Genomic DNA, 19,982 nt, shown 5'->3' with positions numbered 1-19,982 from the left:
ACACAAGTCCCTTTGTTTGTCTTATATAAGCAGTTATTTTCAAAATGGGTCCAAGCACTTAATATGGCAATTAATGTATTCTATATATTCATACAAAACCAAAAATTTAAGACTTGTACAAATAATTATTAGAGAGCCAATATTGTTGTTTACAGATCTCTAGGAACACTAAATGTTTATTTAACCTCCAGCCTTTGTTTCATAGATGCCCACAGTAGCCTTTCACCCATTTTATTCTTTACAATAAAGATGCCTTCTGGCCAGGAAGCTTTCAATTACTTTATTGATCATTAGCATTTAAAGGATTATGATCTATTCATTTGGAGAGCAAAACCTAATTAGTTGCCAAAGATGCTTTGAAGAAAAGCTATCTAAATATGAATTCCGATGGGAAATATAACAATGGTTTTAGTCATTTACAAATAAAATAACTAATGTTAAGTTATACTATTTATATATAAAGCCATTTTAACATAGCAATTTTCATACATTATGATTATTATTCCAATATATATCCCTTTTAAAAAATATTAGATTGCTCATTTATATAATATATGGTAGCTTCAGATTTTATTCATTCACCTTAATGTGAATTTGATCCTATTAAGACTAAAGTTTAATTTAATTCAATTTAATTTAATTTAGTTTAATATTACAGTAACTCAGGTGTGTGTGTGTACTGTATGTATGTATGTATGCATATATTCCTTCCTTCCTTCCTTCCTTCCAATATAAAATTATAAAACTCCATATATAAGCCCTGCCTAAACTGTTAAAGAATTGATGCATTTGAAATGTGGTGTTGGTGAAGATTATTGAAAATACCGTGGACTGCCATAAGAACAAACAAATCAGTTTTAGAAGAAATACAACCAGAACGTTCCCTAGAGGCAAAAATAACTAGGCTCAGACTCTCATACTTTGGGAACATCATCAAGAAAGATTAGTCACTTGAAAAGGACATCATGTTTGGTAAAGTTGAGGTCCAGCAGAAAAGAGAAAGACCTTCAATGTGATGGATTGATTCAATCACAGCAACAATGGATGCAAACATTGGAATAGTCAGGCACATGGGGCAAGACTGAACAGCATTCCTTTCTGTTATACATGGGGTGGCCATAAGTCGTAAATGACTCGATGGCAACTAACAACAACAACAAAACTGTTAAAACAAACATCTAAACAGCATTTTAATATTGTTTTGTAAACAAATAGGGAACAAAATTATACATGTATTTTAGGATTTTTTATGCTTCAGTGATGGTGCAGGGAGACAACACATGGTTCATAGACATTTTGATACAATTGCAAAACTATTTAATGTAATGTTATGTAAACTCTGTTCAGACATTGTTACAGTTTGGTGGTACTTTGTTAATTTATTTTGACTTTTATTACAATTCTATGTATACAAAATTTTACATTTATTTTCATGTAGTTCCATAAAATTCTAGTAAATAAGAGTTAAATGAAATGAAATCATTATTATATGAAATTCTATCATATTTTAAACTAGTGGGAGAAACTATAGAAAAAGCAAAAATATTCACTATTGGCCAATATGGGATTGTTACTATGGTGTAGAAGGTAGAATTGTGGTTCAAGTCCAAACTCAACATAAAAGTTCATTGCTTGACACTGGGCCAGTGTAGTGGCAACGTGGAAGACCACTGATATTTTGAGGTGTTTAAATCACATATTTTGACTTTTCTCCTTCACATGAAGAAGCTTACAGTTTGTTTTGAGTTATACTAATGTTCAGCTGGCTTTTTTTTTATTTTTGTTTGAAATGGGGCGGGGGAGATAAAACCCCAAGATTGTTTATGTTAAGCACTAGCTTATATGTATAGCTTCCCAGGCTCTTGGATGAAACAGGTTCCCCAGACCCTAGGAACTATCCATGGTGTAAGGCCTGGTTACTTGAGGGACTGCTTGTCTCCCATAGTATCTGCCTAGCCAATCTGATCTGGCAGGATTGGCATGCTCTGGGTTCCTTCAGTTAAATAACTATCAGGACCCTAGAAGTGTGCTTTCTCTGTAGAAGTGCCTCCTCTCTGGAATGAGGTTGCCAGTGAGATTTGAATGCCCCCCACCTACTGGTGTTTCAAAGAGCCCTGAAAACCTGGGTCTTCATCCAGGCCTTTGGCAAGCATAATTGAAGCCCTTGTTTGTTGTGTTGGTTTCTTTTTTAAATGTGTTTTTAACATTATGTAAACTGCCCAATCACTGGGAGTTAGTTGGCATATAAATTTAGTAAATAAACAAATACAAGTTAAAATAGGTTAGTGTTTCTGTTATGTAGAAATAAACCTTATGAGAGAATAGAAACCTTCATGAAGGAAGAAGTTTTTATGACTCATGTGCCCAACTTGACTTAAGTTGCAGTACATCCTGTTGCAGTAAATCTTTCTACCACCAGCACTTGCAAACATTAACATCTCAATGTCCTTTTGGCCAATATCTGAATGCACTGTGAATGAAATGCTATTGAAGAAACATAGAGACATATTTTTAAAATACTGCTCTTCCATTAGTTTTAAATGTATTTTTAATCTACATATAAAATGAACTACATGAAAATGAATCATTGTGTCATAAAGAATGGAGAAAAAAAAGGAAAGATTTAAAAATGCTGAGGCATTTTTAACAATACAGTCTGAATATTGTTGGGTGGGAGAAGGTAATCTTTAGTATCCAGGATTTAGCTGCATACTTGAAAAGATGCAACAATAAGAAAAGAAATTGTATTGCTTTGTTATTCAAGCATTATAATATTTTGACAAAAGAAAAGAAAGACATCAAGGCAAGGTTCATTCCACCAGAAAATGCTGCTGAACCTCTACCTATAGTAGAGGTTCATGATGAGTAACTGCTTGTGAAAAGCCAGATTATTTGAGTTTAGCCTTGTTAGTTCTTAATGAAACACTTGAATCTCTACAGAATTTATAAAAGCAAATCTTTAACACATCATTTTTAATGGTAAAAATTCTGTAGTCTGCCAAAAGGTATTTAATGACAATATTAAGACAGACTGTTCAGAATGCATTGAATACTAAACAATTTTGAGTTGAATTATTTTTAATAATACTGATGTTAAAACAAAAACATTCAGGAGAAAAATTCAGAAAATGTTTTCTTCCAAAAATACATTAAACTTCACATAAAATAAAATATAATATATTCAGTACACTATAAAGGTAATTTATCAAAATGTTTGACATCCTTGCTAAGTGCATCTCAATGGCTTGGGTTTTACACTTATATTAGAACTGCACATACTCAAATATCTCATGAACAGAAGCTATTCATACTTAAGCTATTTTTTTAAACCGGCTCTCCTGGATAAACTCCTGGGTCTTTTTTCACTAAAGTTTTCGTATCAAGAATTAACCAGTACTTCAAATCCTGTTACCCTCTCCCACCCCAACAATATTCAGACTGTATTGTTAAAAATGCCTCAGCAGAAATTCATATATACAATATTTAAGCTGACTGGGCAATAGCAAAGATAATAACTGCACAGTGCTATAAAAAGGATGTTGACTATTCTATCCATATATCTGAATAAAAGACCAGAAATTCAGCTGTTAAAATTTATATATCCCTCTTAATTTCAATAGGAAAAATCTGATTTTACCTTAATATCTAGGCCTGAATAACTTGCAACTCATGCCTGTCAGCCTGTAGGAGAGTGAAGGAAGTTAACTTCATTTTTCTGCAGTTATAAGTCACAGCTTTCAGAATAAAACTAGCAGGTGGTCATGTATCACCTTGCATATGACATATACTGTAGTGGGCTGTTGGATTTCCCACAGCATCAACAGTGTCATATTGACTTGGATTTCCTTATTTATCACATGGAGATAATAATTCATCTTTTATTTTTCACAGGAATATTCTTTCATATCATCTTTTAACTCTGGTTTATTAAGACAAATAAAAGATAAAACAGAAATAATTCTGAAGGCATACGTGCAGTTTCCAATCTTACCTTTTTATATCTGCTTAGAATTTGATGTGAGGGATTATTATTACTGAACTTTATGAACTTCATATAAACAGTGAAGGTTTAATTAGGCATGATATAGAAAATTAGGGATACATTCATACAATTTAGATATATTATACTATATTATTACAATATGTTGCATTATATAACATTACATTACAGATAGTCCTGGTTTAGTGACTGTAATTGGGACTAGCAATTTGGTTGTTAAGCAAAGTAGTTGCTAAGTGAAAATCACATGACCACAACTGTGCTTACGATTTTACTTCAGTTTTCCTTCACTTCTTGCTACTCCTTTCAGTTGAACTGGGATTGGTATGGGGTAAATAAGCCAGTGAAAGTAAGTGCAGAGAGACACTCTAAAGGTCATAACTGTGAGGACTTGTCACCAAGTTGTTGCTTTTTGCATGGTCGTAACTTCAGTCACTAAATGAAGGAGTCGCTAAGCTACTATCTGTATATTATTACAGCACAGTACAGTACAGTACAGTATAGTATATACAAAATTCTGGCTCTGGCCTTAGAGTCATTTTGCTAAAAGAGATTTTATGCTTACAAATCTCTGAGCTAAGAATAAATTCATTTGATATGATTTACTGTGTCCAAAATCATTTCTGTCCCTTTTTCATTGTGTGTGTGTGTGTGTGTGTGTGTTTCCCATAAGCTATTGTTTTGCATGTAGGATGTCCTAACAACCAGGAAACACACTGAGACAATGAACTGGTCTCTAATATTTATTGCTAGTACTTAACAGGAATCCTAACAAACTGAAGAAGCGTGGGAAAACCCAGCCATATAACCCCCAAGGGTTAAGGCGGTCCCGATCTGTGTCTCTTTGAATGGCTGAACAATTCATCAGTGCTACGCATGCGCTTGACAGTCTGGATGGGAGCCCCCTGCTTGCCATCCTTACTCATGACATAGGATTTTTCTTTGAACTAAAGCTCTAAGCAGATTTAGAATTATATAATATGGAGATTAGTTCTGAATTTAGTTCTTCCAATGATTAAATTAAAAGTAAATATCAATAGGAAATTGTTCGTTATCTGCACATGAGAGGTCCTGAAGAATCTCCACTTATCTTGACATTTGCCAGAGTGGCCCAGTCACAGAACAGGGTGTTTGGTCTCTGTTGTTCTTGTCTTGGCAACTTATTTAGATCATCCTGTCTGCCCTTCGGGCAATCCAAATAATTGGTTTAGATCTACAAACATTTCATGACTTGGAATCACAAAACTTGAAGGATTCCCTATCTTCTTCTCACCAGATGGTCACCGGTCTGCTGTTGTTTAGAAGAGCCATGAAGATCTGGCTCTTCACCTAGGCCTTTGGTGAGGGAGAGCAAGAGTTTCATCACACTTGCCATTTTTAATTGTAATCTTTTTTCTATTGATTTTATTTTCTTTGTTGTAATCTGCCCACTGTCATTGAGATTTGGGCAGCTTAAAAGTTGTTGTTGTTATTATTATTATTATTATTATTATTATTTCTTCAGTCAAAAATATTTTAATTTTTCTAAGGTGTTGAGATTCAATTTGTTCTGATTTGGAAATTTTATCTTGTAGTGATTATTATTATTATTTTATTATTTTTTGTAAATTTAATTTAACAATTCTATACAGACTTTATTTGCATTTTTATGTAAGTCACCAGAAGAACTTTATAAAAATGAGTATCTATGCTGTGACTTAATAATAATGTTGTTTGTTTGTTTGTCATAAAAACTTCTTGTCCACACTCACAGGCTGTCCCTTTTTTTTTTTTTTTTTGTCTCAGAAGCTGCTTAAATTTTTGGCAATAGTTTTTTCACCATTTCACATAAAAAATCCATGCAAGCTATAGTATGCCCTAAAATAAGCTTAAAACAATTTTAAAAATAAAGAAACACCCCAGTGCAAAATCCATAAAATAATCATGTTTGAACAAAGCTCCTGCAACCTTGATTCTTCAAAATATTAATTGCGGGCCTTGGTGAAATATATAAATCTCTCAAATAAATTAGTAAATCAAGAAATATGATGCATATGGTATTTGAAGATATTAATACTAGCGATTATAATACCTTCAAAGCAGTGCTTTTCCCACTATATTAGCCTCCATATTAATATGTGATACAGACCCAATATAGCATGAAGGTTATTTCTTACCATCTGTAACTTCCAACTGAGCCTTTGCTAAGATACTTCCAGCAACAGTGAGTGCTTGACAGATGTAATATCCTGCATCAGCCCTCTGAATATTTGTAATAGTAAGATCCCCAGTTGGTGACACAGAATACCTGGTGTTAGGCTGGAGGGGCTGATTTGGAAAGAGAAGATTCTGTAAAGGCAATGCAGATCATATTAGCGCAAAAGCTGAATCACTAATGATTTTCTAAATAACAGCAGTGTTCTTCACAATGGTCACAATGATACAGACATATGGTTGTATAACTTCCTAAGAGATGAGTAGGTGGTGAACTCTTTAACTGGAACTTACTGTGTATAATTTTTAACACTGTATCGGCAATAGCAAGAGCATTTTATTGGAAAATAGGATTTTCCTTATTGATGAAATACAGATCTGGATAATATAATTTGGATATTATAATTTAGGATATTGGTTTTGTGGGACATTTCAGATGTTTTCCTGTAAATTAAAGGTCCCAAACAGAACAAATTTAGAAATCATTTTAATTACAAGCTGTACAAAAACAAGTAACTACATAAGTAGCTATATCAGTAGATATACTGATGAAAACTATATTATTCTCCATTTGAATTTAAATAATCAGAAATTAGCTAACAATTGCTATGATTTTTCAGGAAACTGAGTTATAGTAAATTTTGCATGCTATTAAATGGTAATGCTGAATATAAGAGCTGATTTTTTAAAATGTTTACTGTGTTTTCACATGAATTGCCTAAATCATGATTTTTTCAAAAAAAGAAGAAATCATAACAGCATGTTCCAAGACCAAAAAAATCTACGTTATGGTTTAGTGAATATGGGAATCCAGCCATTAACAACAGAGTCAATTATCTAAATACTATACTGCAAAGAATGTGGTTCATTTATTCAAGAATACTAGAAATGTACTGCTGCAAACCAACAAAGAATGAAGAAAGTATACATATTCTTTGGTATACGGTTGGTGCATTTTGTATGAAATATGACTAAAAACTTCAGTGAAATTGCTACTAAATACAAAGGGCAAATGTGTGGTATATAAATTGCCACCATGAAAAATCCAGGAAGAGTTATTATCTCCCCTCCTATCCAGATGGCAGCACGTAGTAAAACAGTAAAAAGAACCAGTCTATCATAAGAAAGCCTTAAAATTTATATTACTAGGTTAATATAAGTAGCCGAATTCCACGTGATCATAGGAACAATACAAAAGAGAATGGCATTTTCTTTTTCCTTTCCTTTGCCTTCCTTTCTTTTCCTTCCTTCCTTTTTTGAGGGAGGAAATGTAAAACTAAATGACAACTAGGTACACAGAGAGAAGAAATATTATACTTTACATATTCAATTTAGGCAAAACTGAAGTAACATGCCCTTGCTATTCATAATAAAATGCAGTGACTGGACTTTTAAACATTTAAAAGGTTGATGTCTTACTACAAATACCAGAATTTTTTATATCAGAGTGGAAACATTAACCTGGTTAACCTCTGTTGCTTTACTGAAGCTCAATTAAGAAAACAACATGTGAGTATAATGAATCACATTGAACTATGTTTCAAGGTTTGATTATAAACAACTGAGGTATCAATTTTTATGTTACATTTATTTGCCAAAAAGAAAACATTTAAGCCCTCTGTGAACTTGGTCTCAATGTTGTAATTAATTCTACAGGTTTGTAATTAAACAGCTTCAACTTGTTACAATCAGTAGGTAACAACATTCAATTAAAGACACATGATACATTTTCACCTTAAAATGTTTTACCCTTGAAGTAATACCAATGAAAGTGGATAAAATAGGGTATTAACACTTTTCAATTACGTTAAATGACTGTAATCCTGCAAATGATATCCTACTTTAATTAGAAGCTCTTCTCTTTATTACATCATGATGGATGTCCACTTTATTAGATTCAAGTGTGACACTATAAGCCCACTTTACATAAACATTATCATGTTATTAAGACCATTTTACAATAAGGTTTTAAAATGTTTGTTAACAATTCTTGGTTTAATTTAAAGAAATGGACACATATTTTCTCCTCAAAGCAATTTTCTCAATAGCAAGCCAATATTACTTTTCTTCGTAATGAAGCCAACTTTTAAAATGTATGAACCAAGTACTTCAAACAATGCTTACATTGCACACTGAAGCAACAAACAGAAAACCTGTACAGCTTTGAAACAGAGAAATATATCATCATTGGTAGGAGAAAATGTTGGATCCACATCTCTGTGGTTTTTTAATGTATAGAGGTTATATTTAAAAAATAACAGAAAAAAATATGTCTTCAATCTGTAAAGGGTGTCAGCTTATATACTTTGTCAGGTTAACTGAAATATAACTGGGATAATATTTCAGCTGCCCAGCCGTATCGATGCAGACTTTCACATAAGCTGACTGACCTCAAAAAAGACAGAAATAATTTCTTATTCTGTAGAAAAGGGCTGTTGCAGTTGTAGAATGTGGAGAAAAAGGTTAAATTATTTTCTCCAGGCTATTAGTGAGACAAATGGCTAGCATAATATATTTATATCCTGTAACAATTTACTGGATAGTATAAGAAACTAATCATTGATATAATGATCTAGTAAGATTAATTCAATGTGTATCAAACTCTTGAAAATAAGCTGAAATAAAATAATAATTGTGGAGTCCTAGGTGTTCTCTGAGTTTGGTTGTTTTCTTGCAGACATTTCATTGCCCAACTAGGCAACATCTAGGCAACTAGGCAAAATAATAATTATTTAATTATTATTGCCATTCACAATACTGATATAAATAAATAGGCAAATTGCACTGGCAAATATTTTTCGGAAATATTCCATACTACTTTTTGTAGTATGGAATATTTCTTTTACATAGCTACTATTCATTGGAATAATGGTTCAGCTTAGTTAACTAAATATTTCACAATACCATTCTTCTCATGGCAAAGGTGATGTCCACTAAATAGTGGTCACTAGGATCCTTGAAAATACAGAGTAGTAAATATTCTAAACTTGAACTTTCCAGATTTTCTAAACTAATATTCTTTTACTTTAGTTGTATGTATTTAGTGTAATAATGATGAAGCTTCTGCAAAGCATTCATTAGGAATACTTCTCTGAGACTACCTGCAAATTGGAACATGACCTGCAGAAGCCTTCCAAATTAGGCTGGTGCTTTAATGCTTTGAGGAGAGCTTCTCTCATGCAAATGCCTTTTATGACACAGCCCTTCCCAAGCCTTGCATAGCAATAATCATGATATGTGAAAGAAAGAATTCTCATTTAAAGGACTTACCTGGCTGCCTTCTTTTTGCCAAAACACTGCTGGCTGAGGATTTCCTTTAGTTTCACAGGGGAATGTTACTGTTCTTCCCTGGGCAACAATCTGATCACGTGGCCTTACCACAAACTGTGGAGGTGCTATGAGGTGAAAAGTCAAAATAAGATGTTAAGAGGTGAAACAGCGATTATCAAAAAGTAAAAGGCCAAGATACTTTTCAATTTCAGAAATCAATTTTGATTCATAAGAAGGCATACTTTGTAAAAAATTGTAAAAGTCAGCAAAAGCTGAATTAAAAACCAAGGAATACCATTGGTACCATTGGTAAAAAATACCATTTTTTGAAAGAAGTTCAGAAAGTGTATCATAGTATGTCTTGAAGTTATTCTCTGGCAGAGTGTGCTCCCAGGTCTTGTATAGTACATATTAGGGCCTTAGGGTAACTACATAAAATTGGAAGTGGTGCAATCTAAATTTCTAAGAAATACCTTCCAAATTCCATGCTATGCCTCAAACATAGCCCTCCATTGTGAGGTTTATCAAGACTAAGACATGCAAAATGGCATGTGATGAATTTAGAAAAAACAATCAGATCAGTCTCAAATACCCAAATATCTTAAGTAGCTGATATCTCTCTCTCAGACCTGTGGGATATTTAAATTCTGTCATGATTTCCAAGCTGTGGAGCATTCAATATTAGCTCAGTTTAATGTTCTGCCATACCCTATTTCCTTGGGATTGCCAAATTCTGTTATATTAAACTTAAGCAAGACTGACATCCTCTGTTATCATTTGTCGACAGACATAGAGATACCAGTGATGGCATACAAAAGCCCTACCATTGCCTTCTTAACCATATCTAACTGCTTTAAACTTAGAATTTTAGTGATGCTTTTCATTAACTCCTGCTATTTAAGTTTTAGTTAGGAATATAATCTTAGCTTTAAACAACACCATGATTTTATTGCTAGTTTTTAGGTTACTTGTATTTCAGGTTTTAGGTCCCTAGATATAGAATACTATATACTAATAGATATAAAATTATCAAAATTGATTTTTTTGGGGTGCTGTTGTTTGATGTTTGTTTGTTTTATTCTGGTCTCTGTCCTAAGTAAATATGATACTGATACTGATACCATTGCACCCACACATTTTAAATGAACACGTGCATAACTTTTTTTTCCATCAAAAAATCAGAAGATTTGGAATTTGGGGTTATATATTTCTGATAAGTCAACAGTTTAACATTCATTTATTTATTATTTCCAGTGTATTCAGAAATAAAACATGCAAAAGTTGCAGGAGGTTTCCTCTAATCTGTTTTCACAGGTTACGTATGTGCATCTACACTATATCGTATGAGACACTTGTAAGACATTAAGACAACTTATGCCAAAGGTGGACAAACTCTCAAGGATCAGTAGCCACAGTTCAGGCTCTGGATCTTCTGGGGATCCTCCAATAATTTGGTGATTTGGAATAGGGCTGTCTTCCCTTGAGGGACTTAAAATTATGGGAATTGGATTGGGAAACATTTGGGAATCAAAAATCCCCCTGAAATCTAGAACAAGGTGCAGAATCTTACCATAAAAAATGGCAATTTTGCTGCATGCTTTAACAGAGATGGGACCTGCAAATAGGGTGCTTGATGCTACATGCATCAAGAAGGATTCAGTTACTGTTATTTGTCTATTGGCTAACCTACACAAAGAAAACCTAAAATGTCTGATAAATCATTATTTGTTCTTGTGCTTTGTGTTAAAGCAATGCACATTTGTATACATGAGCACTGATCAAATCTCAGTTAAAAAAAAATACTTCTGTAAAGGAGCATATGAATTAAGATTCCTTTCTGTAAACTGCAAAGGAGGAAAGAAGGCAGCAGACTTTAACACTGTGGGAAATTGTACATATACTTATTTTAGAAAGCATCTTAAAAAGAAAAGCTAGTAGAATCTACAAAACAGTAATGAAAAGAATTGGGGACAGTCAGTTAAATTTAATTTTTCAAAAGTTTTTCTATATATGGGGTATGCCAAAAGTCAGGCCCATAGACAAAGTCAGGTCCCATAGATAATCCATTATATAAATTACATTAAATATTTGAATTGGTTGCCATTTTCTTCTAGACACTTCCTTACTTGTTTGAAGCATGAACATTGCTAAGTACAGTAACATTTCCTCTGAAAAAATCTTAATTATTAAAACATTTCGTGATTGGCCTATAGGGCCTGACTTTTGATACACTCTGTATATTATTCTTTCCATCTCAATTATTACATTTATTAATTAATGCAAACCACATATTATCCCATATTTTAAATTGTATTTGCTTTCTAGGAGTATTTATATAATCATAGCACAAAACTGTTATATTTATGCACTGATTTTACTAGACTTTTATGCCATTGTAACTGACAGTTGACTCTGAGGTCCTTATAATCCTACCCTAGCCAAACAAGATTAATAAATCAAAGAATAACCAAACAATAAACAATATTTCATAATAAATATTCCTATGCCAAGGAATCATAAAATTCATATGGAACACATATGAAATATGTGCAAGAATGAACAGCGGTAGGAGCTAAATTTTCCAATTAAAACAAAGCAATGCTATTAATGCTGTATGATGTAGTATTTTCTTTCATTCTGAAACATGGAAGTAGAAAGTAAATCCACTGCACTCATATATTTAGGCCTTTTTTATATATTATGAGAATACAGATTGCTATACTGATATATACTGGCACATATACTGCTCCTATATGCATGAACTATAATCACCATAAACTCATTTCAGACTTTATCTAATGGAACAGAGAATAGCTAATGAATGTGTAAATATATAAAAAAATACAGTCTAAATACAAAAATCAGTTGATAACTTGCATCTTTATATAAGATAGTAGAAGCCTTTGAAACAGAAAGTAATTTTACAATCTGTAACTGCATTTAAAATGCTGGTTGCAATATATTCTTATACAGCTGATTATCTAAATTTTTGTTGAAAGAAACATTTACCATGTAATAAACAAGAAATTGCTATTTATTGCTTCTGCTGCAACATTAAGAAAGTCATAGAAAATAGAATAGAAAGGAGCTAAATTTTAGTTTATTTTTGCAAGAGAAAGCTAATATTTTAAAAAGAAATAATTAATTTCAAATAATTAGACAAAATTACAAAAATATTCAATGACTAACACCAACAATTACAATTAGAGGTCTGAACCCCCCCCCACCTTTTGTAGATTTTTTAAAAAACAATTTAAATACTGTAGATAGTAAATTAGACTTGATTTCTACCAAATTATACTTTGATACTGCATTCAGCAAGCACTGGCTTCAATCAATGTCATGCTAAACCTGTGTTATGCTAATAACAACTTGGGTGAGTAAGTAAGCTGAAATGGAAATGACATGGCTGAACATGAGTAGAAAGCATAGGGCAAGTACAAGGTGGATTTTGAGATGAGGGATGGAACCTGAAGTTAATCACATCATGTTCAGACTTGCTTATACAGCAGTTGATTGTATTCTACAGCAGGAATTAAAACTGAAGCAGCAAAAGTTATATGTATTGGTATGTTATTCAACATAGTAACTTGCTCTCACTCTTTTTAGATGTATTTTGTGCCTGAATGAGTAACTTTTTAAAATCATATTCATTAAGATACCATTTTTTGTTACACTTAATCTTTGAAAGTCTTCATCTTTCAAAGGAATTCTTTTCTTGTTTTTATGTAGTAGCAATGATACAGCATGCAATAACAGCAGTACAGTAGCAATAATAGCAGTATGTAGCATATACAGTATCTCCAGTAGGATTAAGATTAAGACCATCTATTTTTCAATGAACTGATGTTATCTAATATTAAAGAGATTTCACACCTAGGAATTGAAAACTATAAGCACAACTAAAGCTGAATGTCTTCATATCCCTTATGAGTATGGTAAGGAACAATTGAACCAGTTGGATACAAATCAGCATAGCAAAATTAGTTACAGTAATTATACCATTAATTGATAGCGAGTGACATAAAAACAAGGTAACAACTGCTGATAATTTCCATGAAATATTTTAGAATATTGTGGTAATCAGATTAATTTAATAGAAATTCCACAAATATGTAGCTTCATTAAAAAGATTAAAACCTGAATTTGTTTAAAAATATTTGGCTAGCTCTGGCAAAGGGAATTAATCCCAAATGGAAAGAATAAAACATCTTATATTTAGAATGGAACTATAAGAGCACAGAATGACAACACCAATGTTAAGAATACTACTTAAATATTAAATGGACATTCATGAAATGTATTTAAAGTTTCTTGAAAAGCTTACAGTTCAAATGTAGCAGTTCACATGAAACTTACATGATTTATTAACAATATTTATATCAAAGGAAGTGGAGTAACAAACTATCTTTAATCTATAACACAAGATCTAGAACAAATATGTTCTGAACATATTTTACCTTTTACTTGTACTTAAATTATTATCTATACAAGGCTGAATGTTTAATTGTATAAATCTTTTGACTTTGTGATTCAAAACCTAAGTAAGCAGTTTTTGACTTCTGAACTGAAAGTAGCTGATGTGCAGTCCTATTAACCTGATTCTTAAAACTACTCTTTCCTGGTCCTGTGGCCCTTCTAATAATTCCACTGACACAGGACAGTTCAGAAATGCTCATGATTTAATGATCTGTTGATTTATGGATGTAAGTTTTGTTGGGGTTTCAACATTAGTTTTTTTGTTTGTTTTAAATGGTTTTTTGTTATAATTGCACTGTGTTATTATTCTTGTTCACTGCCCAGAATTCCTGCTGGTAGATTTGTAGCCATATAAGTTTGTTGAATAAATAAATAAATACATAAAAATAAATAAATAATGACTTTTTTTAAAAAAATGAGTGATGTTGCTTTTAACATTCAGCCTTAAACACAAGATCAAAATAATTCTGTCTTCAATAACTGCACAATATCGTTTGTCATACTGTCAGTGACCAGTAAAATGAATGTGAGGACAGAGGTATTCATATTTGTATATAAGTTGGCATAAAGCTTGAAATGTTCAGATTATTTGGATCTCCATATCTTTCTAGTACGTTTTTTGCTATGTCTTCTGTCACATCTGTTTTGTGCTTCATCAGCTTGAAGTCTGTGATGTCAGTTAGATTTGGCCTTAGAGGCTAGTGGAAAGGAAACAGGTATCTGGAATCAGTTCCCTCCTGACACTCTTTCTTTGGCTTACAGGGGAAACTCTGAATTGTCATATGGTCCGAAATCAGTGTTCAGGGACTACTGAATTGCAACTTTAGAGGGAAATCCTACAGCCACTTATGTGTGAATCTGAATCTAGTATGATATACACGGTTGTGTAGTAGCATCTGAAAATAAAAATTGATGATAGATGAAAATAAAGATTTAAGAGTATGTGATGAGTTAAATGGAATAGAATTTGGAGTGGTTTTGAAAGAATGAAGAAGAGAGTAGGAGAAAAGAGGAATGACATTAGGAAGCTAATTCATGCAAAGAAAGACTGGAAAAAGTAGCAATCAAGATGGTGGTCACACCAATCAGAGCATCAATAAGTGACAATGGCTAGTGAACAGGGAAGTAGAAATGGAGGAAATTGGATTCCCCTTTGTTCTGGTGGTGCTGATCACACTCATATATAAGAAGGATTTGTTAAGGCAGGGAGGCTAGCTAGTCAGGAAGGCCAAGGACTTGAGATGTCAGTTACTGATGAAAGAGGCCAGGTGGGACCTTGGACCAGGTTTTCCTATGGCAGCCATGGGTCTTACTTAGAAATCTGGGTTGACTGCACAAGTGCTTGGCCTATAACTATATGCTTATCACTGGGAGAAAGACTCTCATGGAAGGGCACTAAAGGTCTGGGGAAATTTGATCCAGAAAAAGAAATGGACCATGATTGGGGAGCCCCATCTTGTGTCAGAGACCAGGTAAGAAATCCACCATTTCTAGGACATGGTGACAGCAGGGCTGTGGTAGGGGTTACCAAGAAAGATTTTGAAATGTTGGAAGGAATGATTTTAAAATGTGAGATATAAGGTGTGGCGTAAATGGAGTGAAGGGGAAGCAGTGAAAACTTATTGGCTATGCCTTTGTCATAGTTTTGTCTGCTGTTCTAATGGTATGTGGGAATGACCTTGGGAGACTGGGCAAAGAGATGCTGCCAAGGGAATGGTCAGATAAGAGCCTGCAGCTGGATAGTGGGTGGGGCAAGAGGCTCAGAGGATACCCTCTCCAGTTTCTTGGGCTATAAAGGAGACAGGGGAGAAATGTACTTTCAGACTTTCAAGATTCTGTCAATGTAGCTTTACAATAAAGTAGAGTTAGCTCATCTGGTCGTATTCCCTATCTGGTCTGCCTCACGAGGCCAACAGCTACAGAGTAGATTTTGGAGGATGTATGGGAATAGAGGTGGATGGTGGGATAATTTTGGCAGCTGGAAGAGGTTATCCATCAATTCAGGTCGATATATCATTAGTATACTGATCCACAGGTATACATCTCCACACCGGGCTGATCAGGATATAAGGTGGATATATTTATTTATTTATTTGTCAAATTTCTCTGCTGCCCATCTCATATACAATGACTCTGCCCATCTCGTATACAACGATGATTTGTCACCGGTTTGAATGGAAAGAAAAATACTGAAGTTGAACCTCATTAGGCAGACCTTCTGTTTGTCCAGAAATCATCTAGCTTTCTATCAGTTGCAGGAGTGACTATGGATATGGTAGCAGGTAGCAGGTCCACAGCTTGCAAGTTCATCTAGAACCATAGCTCCTGCTAAATAGGCAGGTGAGGTGGCCAGGTTTGGCTAGTGCATCCGTTGTGGCCATACTTGAAGAATGAGGACCCAGTAACAGTAACCCAGTAACTTTGTCAAGTTTAAATAGATTACTACAAGGTACTGTGCACAGAGATCTCACTGAACTTGGAAGCTACCATTTAATATAAAAGCAGCAGGTCACATTTGATATGTGAGAGCTGTTACAATGATAGTACTAGTGTCAGGCCCTTAAGTACAATTCATAGTTCTATATTGGACTTCTACAGCTTTACATGGCTTAGTTCTCAGGTACCCCTACAATTGTCTGCTTCAGTCACAAACTTTCCATCCAGTCTACACATCCCAAGTAGGGATATTGGGAGTTCCACCCATGTGAAATTTAGGCTGAGCAGGAACCAATATTTTTAAGTTATGGTCTATCCTATGGAAGAGTTATCCCCTAGAGACCCATATGACACTCTTTCTCTTGATATTTCTAAAAGTGGTGAAGACCAAGTTGCTTCATAATGCTTTAATTATTAAAACCGTTTGTTGGCTTAATGAAATCTGCAGCTAAGAGGATCATCTCCTGGTGCTATTGCAAAGATTATGTTCCTGGATGGAGTGAGGAAACAAGTTGCTTGTGCACAGAGTTTGAACAGACAGTAAACTGGAGAAAGCAACTGAATTGCTGAAATCCCTGGACAGTGCTAGAAAAGAGAAATGGTCCAGGACTGTTAAAAACTTAAATTTCACCTATTCTTCAGGAAAGCCTGGTCCCTCATTTGAAAATTGGATTCATCATCTATACCATCAAGAAAACATTTCACTATTAACAAGGAAACCATAGTTAATCATCTTGTCTCCACTTCGAGCACAACAAGACACAAGAAATTCACCATTTAGATTAGATCTGAGCTTAGACTGCTGAAACATGATGCTCTACCACGTGCCTCATACTCATGCCCATTCACCCCAGAAGAAGTGCAGAAGGCTTTGGATTCACTACAAAATGGTAAAGCCGCAGGATTTGATGTCATGTATCCAGAGCTACTGAAGAACTGTGGACCAACTACCAAACATTGGCTTGTCTCCTTTTTTAGCTCCATACTACACTCAGGATGGTTGCCTCCTATATTCAAGAAGACAAAAATTATTGCAATTTTGAAATCAAGAAAAGATCCAAATCTCCCCCAAAGCTACAGGCTATCGCTCTCCTTTGTGTCACCTACAAACTCCTAGAAAGACTCATGCTAAACAGAATAGCTCCAGCAGTAGAATCTGTAGTTCCAGTAGAACAAGCTGGATTCCACCCCAGACATGACTGAAGTGATTAAGTCCTCACACTAACTGCCTACCTGGAGAATGGATTCCAAAGGAAAATGAAAAAAAAAAGTCTCTTTCTTGACCTCTCGGCAGCCTATGACACTGTCTGGAGAAAAGGACTTCTCTTCAAACTAATCAAGATTGTACCTTGCCGCAGTACCATTGCCTTAATTGACAACATGCTGAGCAATAGGTCATTCCAAGTCTCCACAGAATTTGACAGGAGTAGATATCATAAGCTGAATAATGAATTACCACAGGGATCAGTGTTATCCCCTGTTCTTTTTAATTTGTACTGTATATCCATGACCCGCCTGAAACTGTCTCCCGTAAATTTATTTATGCTGATGACATCAATCTCACAATCCGAAGAACCAACTTCAGTGAAGCAGAAGATATCCTTTCTTAAGACCATCAAAAGATGGACAACTACTTCAAAAAATGGTGCCTCCTACCAAGCCTATCACAAACAGAAGTAGCCACATTTCACCTCAGTAATAAGCACACAAACCACCACCCTTCAGTGAAGTTCCGGAACCATATTTTACAGTGTAATAACTCCCCGGAATACCTGGGGGTAACACTGGACAGATCACTGACCTTCTGACAACACCTGGAAAAAATAGCTGCAAAATTGAAAAGCTGCAACAATCTATTGAACAGACTGGCTGGAACATCCTGGAGTGCTGATGCTAACATCCTACGAACAACAGCCTTGGCCCTGGTTTATTCCATAGTTGAGTATTGTGCTAGCATGTGGTTTAACAGCTCCCACACCCAACTGGTCGATGTTCAACTCTGCCAGACAATGTGCATCATCTCTGGCACACTGCATTCTATACCTGTGTACTGGTTACCAGTACTCAGCAATATTATTCCACCCCACATTAGAAGACAACATGACCTTGCCCGGTTATGGTCAAGGATGCTGAACAACAAGGCCATCCCTATTTATCAGGATATTGAACAGACCACCACAAGATTGAAATCTCATAGGCCAGCTTGGAAAACAGCCGTATATCTAACATCTGTCTAGTTCAACCCTAAGAATGTCTGGAGAGAGGAATGGTCCAAGTTGTCACATCATGGCTTGGTCATTAGTGATCCCTCTTCCAAACCTCCTGGCTTTTACCTGCCTCACTCTGGATGAAATTGAACACAACCACATGTGATACTGGAAGGAGTACCTTTGCTCTGTATCAATGGGGCTGGAAGTATTCTCCTTGTTGTGACTGTGGTGCCAATATGCAAACTATTAAACACATTGTGCAAGACTGCCCACAATGTGCATTCCGTGGCTCCTTAGAAGATCTGCACAAAGCAACACCAGAAGCGATCACCTGAACTGGACATCCAGTTATAAGGCTACTGCTGTATCCCTGCAAAATTTTTGTATATAATTGTGTGGACTGTGTGTATATGTTTGCCTTTTCTCTTTTCATGTATTCATCATATGCTATATATTAAAACTGTTGCCAGAGTAGAGACAACTAGTCATGCTCTATTGTACTGTAGATTTGTTTTAACTGCATTTTTATATTAATGTATATTGTAAACCAGAAAGCCAGTTTGGTGTAGTGGTTGAGGCATCAGGCTAGAACCTGCGAGACTGTGAGTTCTAGTCCTGCCTTAAGCACAAAGCCAGCTGGATAACCTTGGGCCAGCCACTCTCTCTCAGCCCTAGGAGGGAGGCAATGACAAACCACTTCTGAAAAACCTGGCCAAGAAAACTAGAGGGACTGGTCCAGGCAGTCGCCAGTAGTAAAAAAACTAACTCATAGGCACACACACACACACATTATAAACTGCCAGAGGTCTTGGAACATGGGGACAAACATAGCAAATAAGTAAATAAACAAATGTGGTGCAAGATAGACAGACAGAGTAGACAGACATAGTGTGTAGATTAAATATACAGCGAAGAGCAGGTCTATGCAAATTGAATGTATTGTCTAGAAATTGTCCTGTCTCTTCGAAAACAAGAAGTCCTTGTTATTGGAGTAAATAACTAGTTAGCCAGACTGAATGTGAGATATTTTCCAAAGAGCTCCTATTATTTGGGCTATTTTTGGGTGATCCAGATTGTTAGTTCACAACTAAGTATATTTGTTTTCAAATGTCTTTTTATATTTCCCACATCTGGCAAGGTAACCATACATTTACTGTGTATCTGTAGAAAACTAACACATTGGACATTTTGTCCATTGGATATTGTAGTATTTTACGTCTACCAATCAAATTTTCTCATGAGATAATAAAAATATGAATTAAAATTATTTTATAGTAAGTAAAATAAAGTTATTTATTGTATTTGGGACAAACAAACCACACTGCATTGATGAAACACTAGAAAAAATATTTTGTGTATGAAAATATCAATTTGTCCATCTGAAAATCAATCTG

At 34.6% G+C, this 19,982-nt stretch overlaps 1 protein-coding gene across 1 annotated transcript in view; it reads right to left on the bottom strand.

Annotated features, from left to right (window-relative positions):
• The window catches only part of ROBO2 (roundabout guidance receptor 2), an 894,470-nt gene that overhangs the window by 115,544 nt on the left and 758,944 nt on the right, over positions 1–19,982 (bottom strand). The window contains exons 8-9 of the mRNA XM_063305488.1: positions 9,464–9,588; positions 6,157–6,328 (exon numbers count right to left, since the gene is read on the bottom strand). Coding sequence (XP_063161558.1) covers positions 6,157–6,328; positions 9,464–9,588 — 297 coding nt within the window. The remainder of the gene's footprint in view (positions 1–6,156; positions 6,329–9,463; positions 9,589–19,982) is intronic.

This window comes from Candoia aspera, chromosome 5 (genome assembly GCF_035149785.1).
Source record: "Candoia aspera isolate rCanAsp1 chromosome 5, rCanAsp1.hap2, whole genome shotgun sequence".
Taxonomy (NCBI): domain Eukaryota; kingdom Metazoa; phylum Chordata; class Lepidosauria; order Squamata; family Boidae; genus Candoia; species Candoia aspera.
This window is presented reverse-complemented; position numbering and strand designations above follow the sequence as displayed.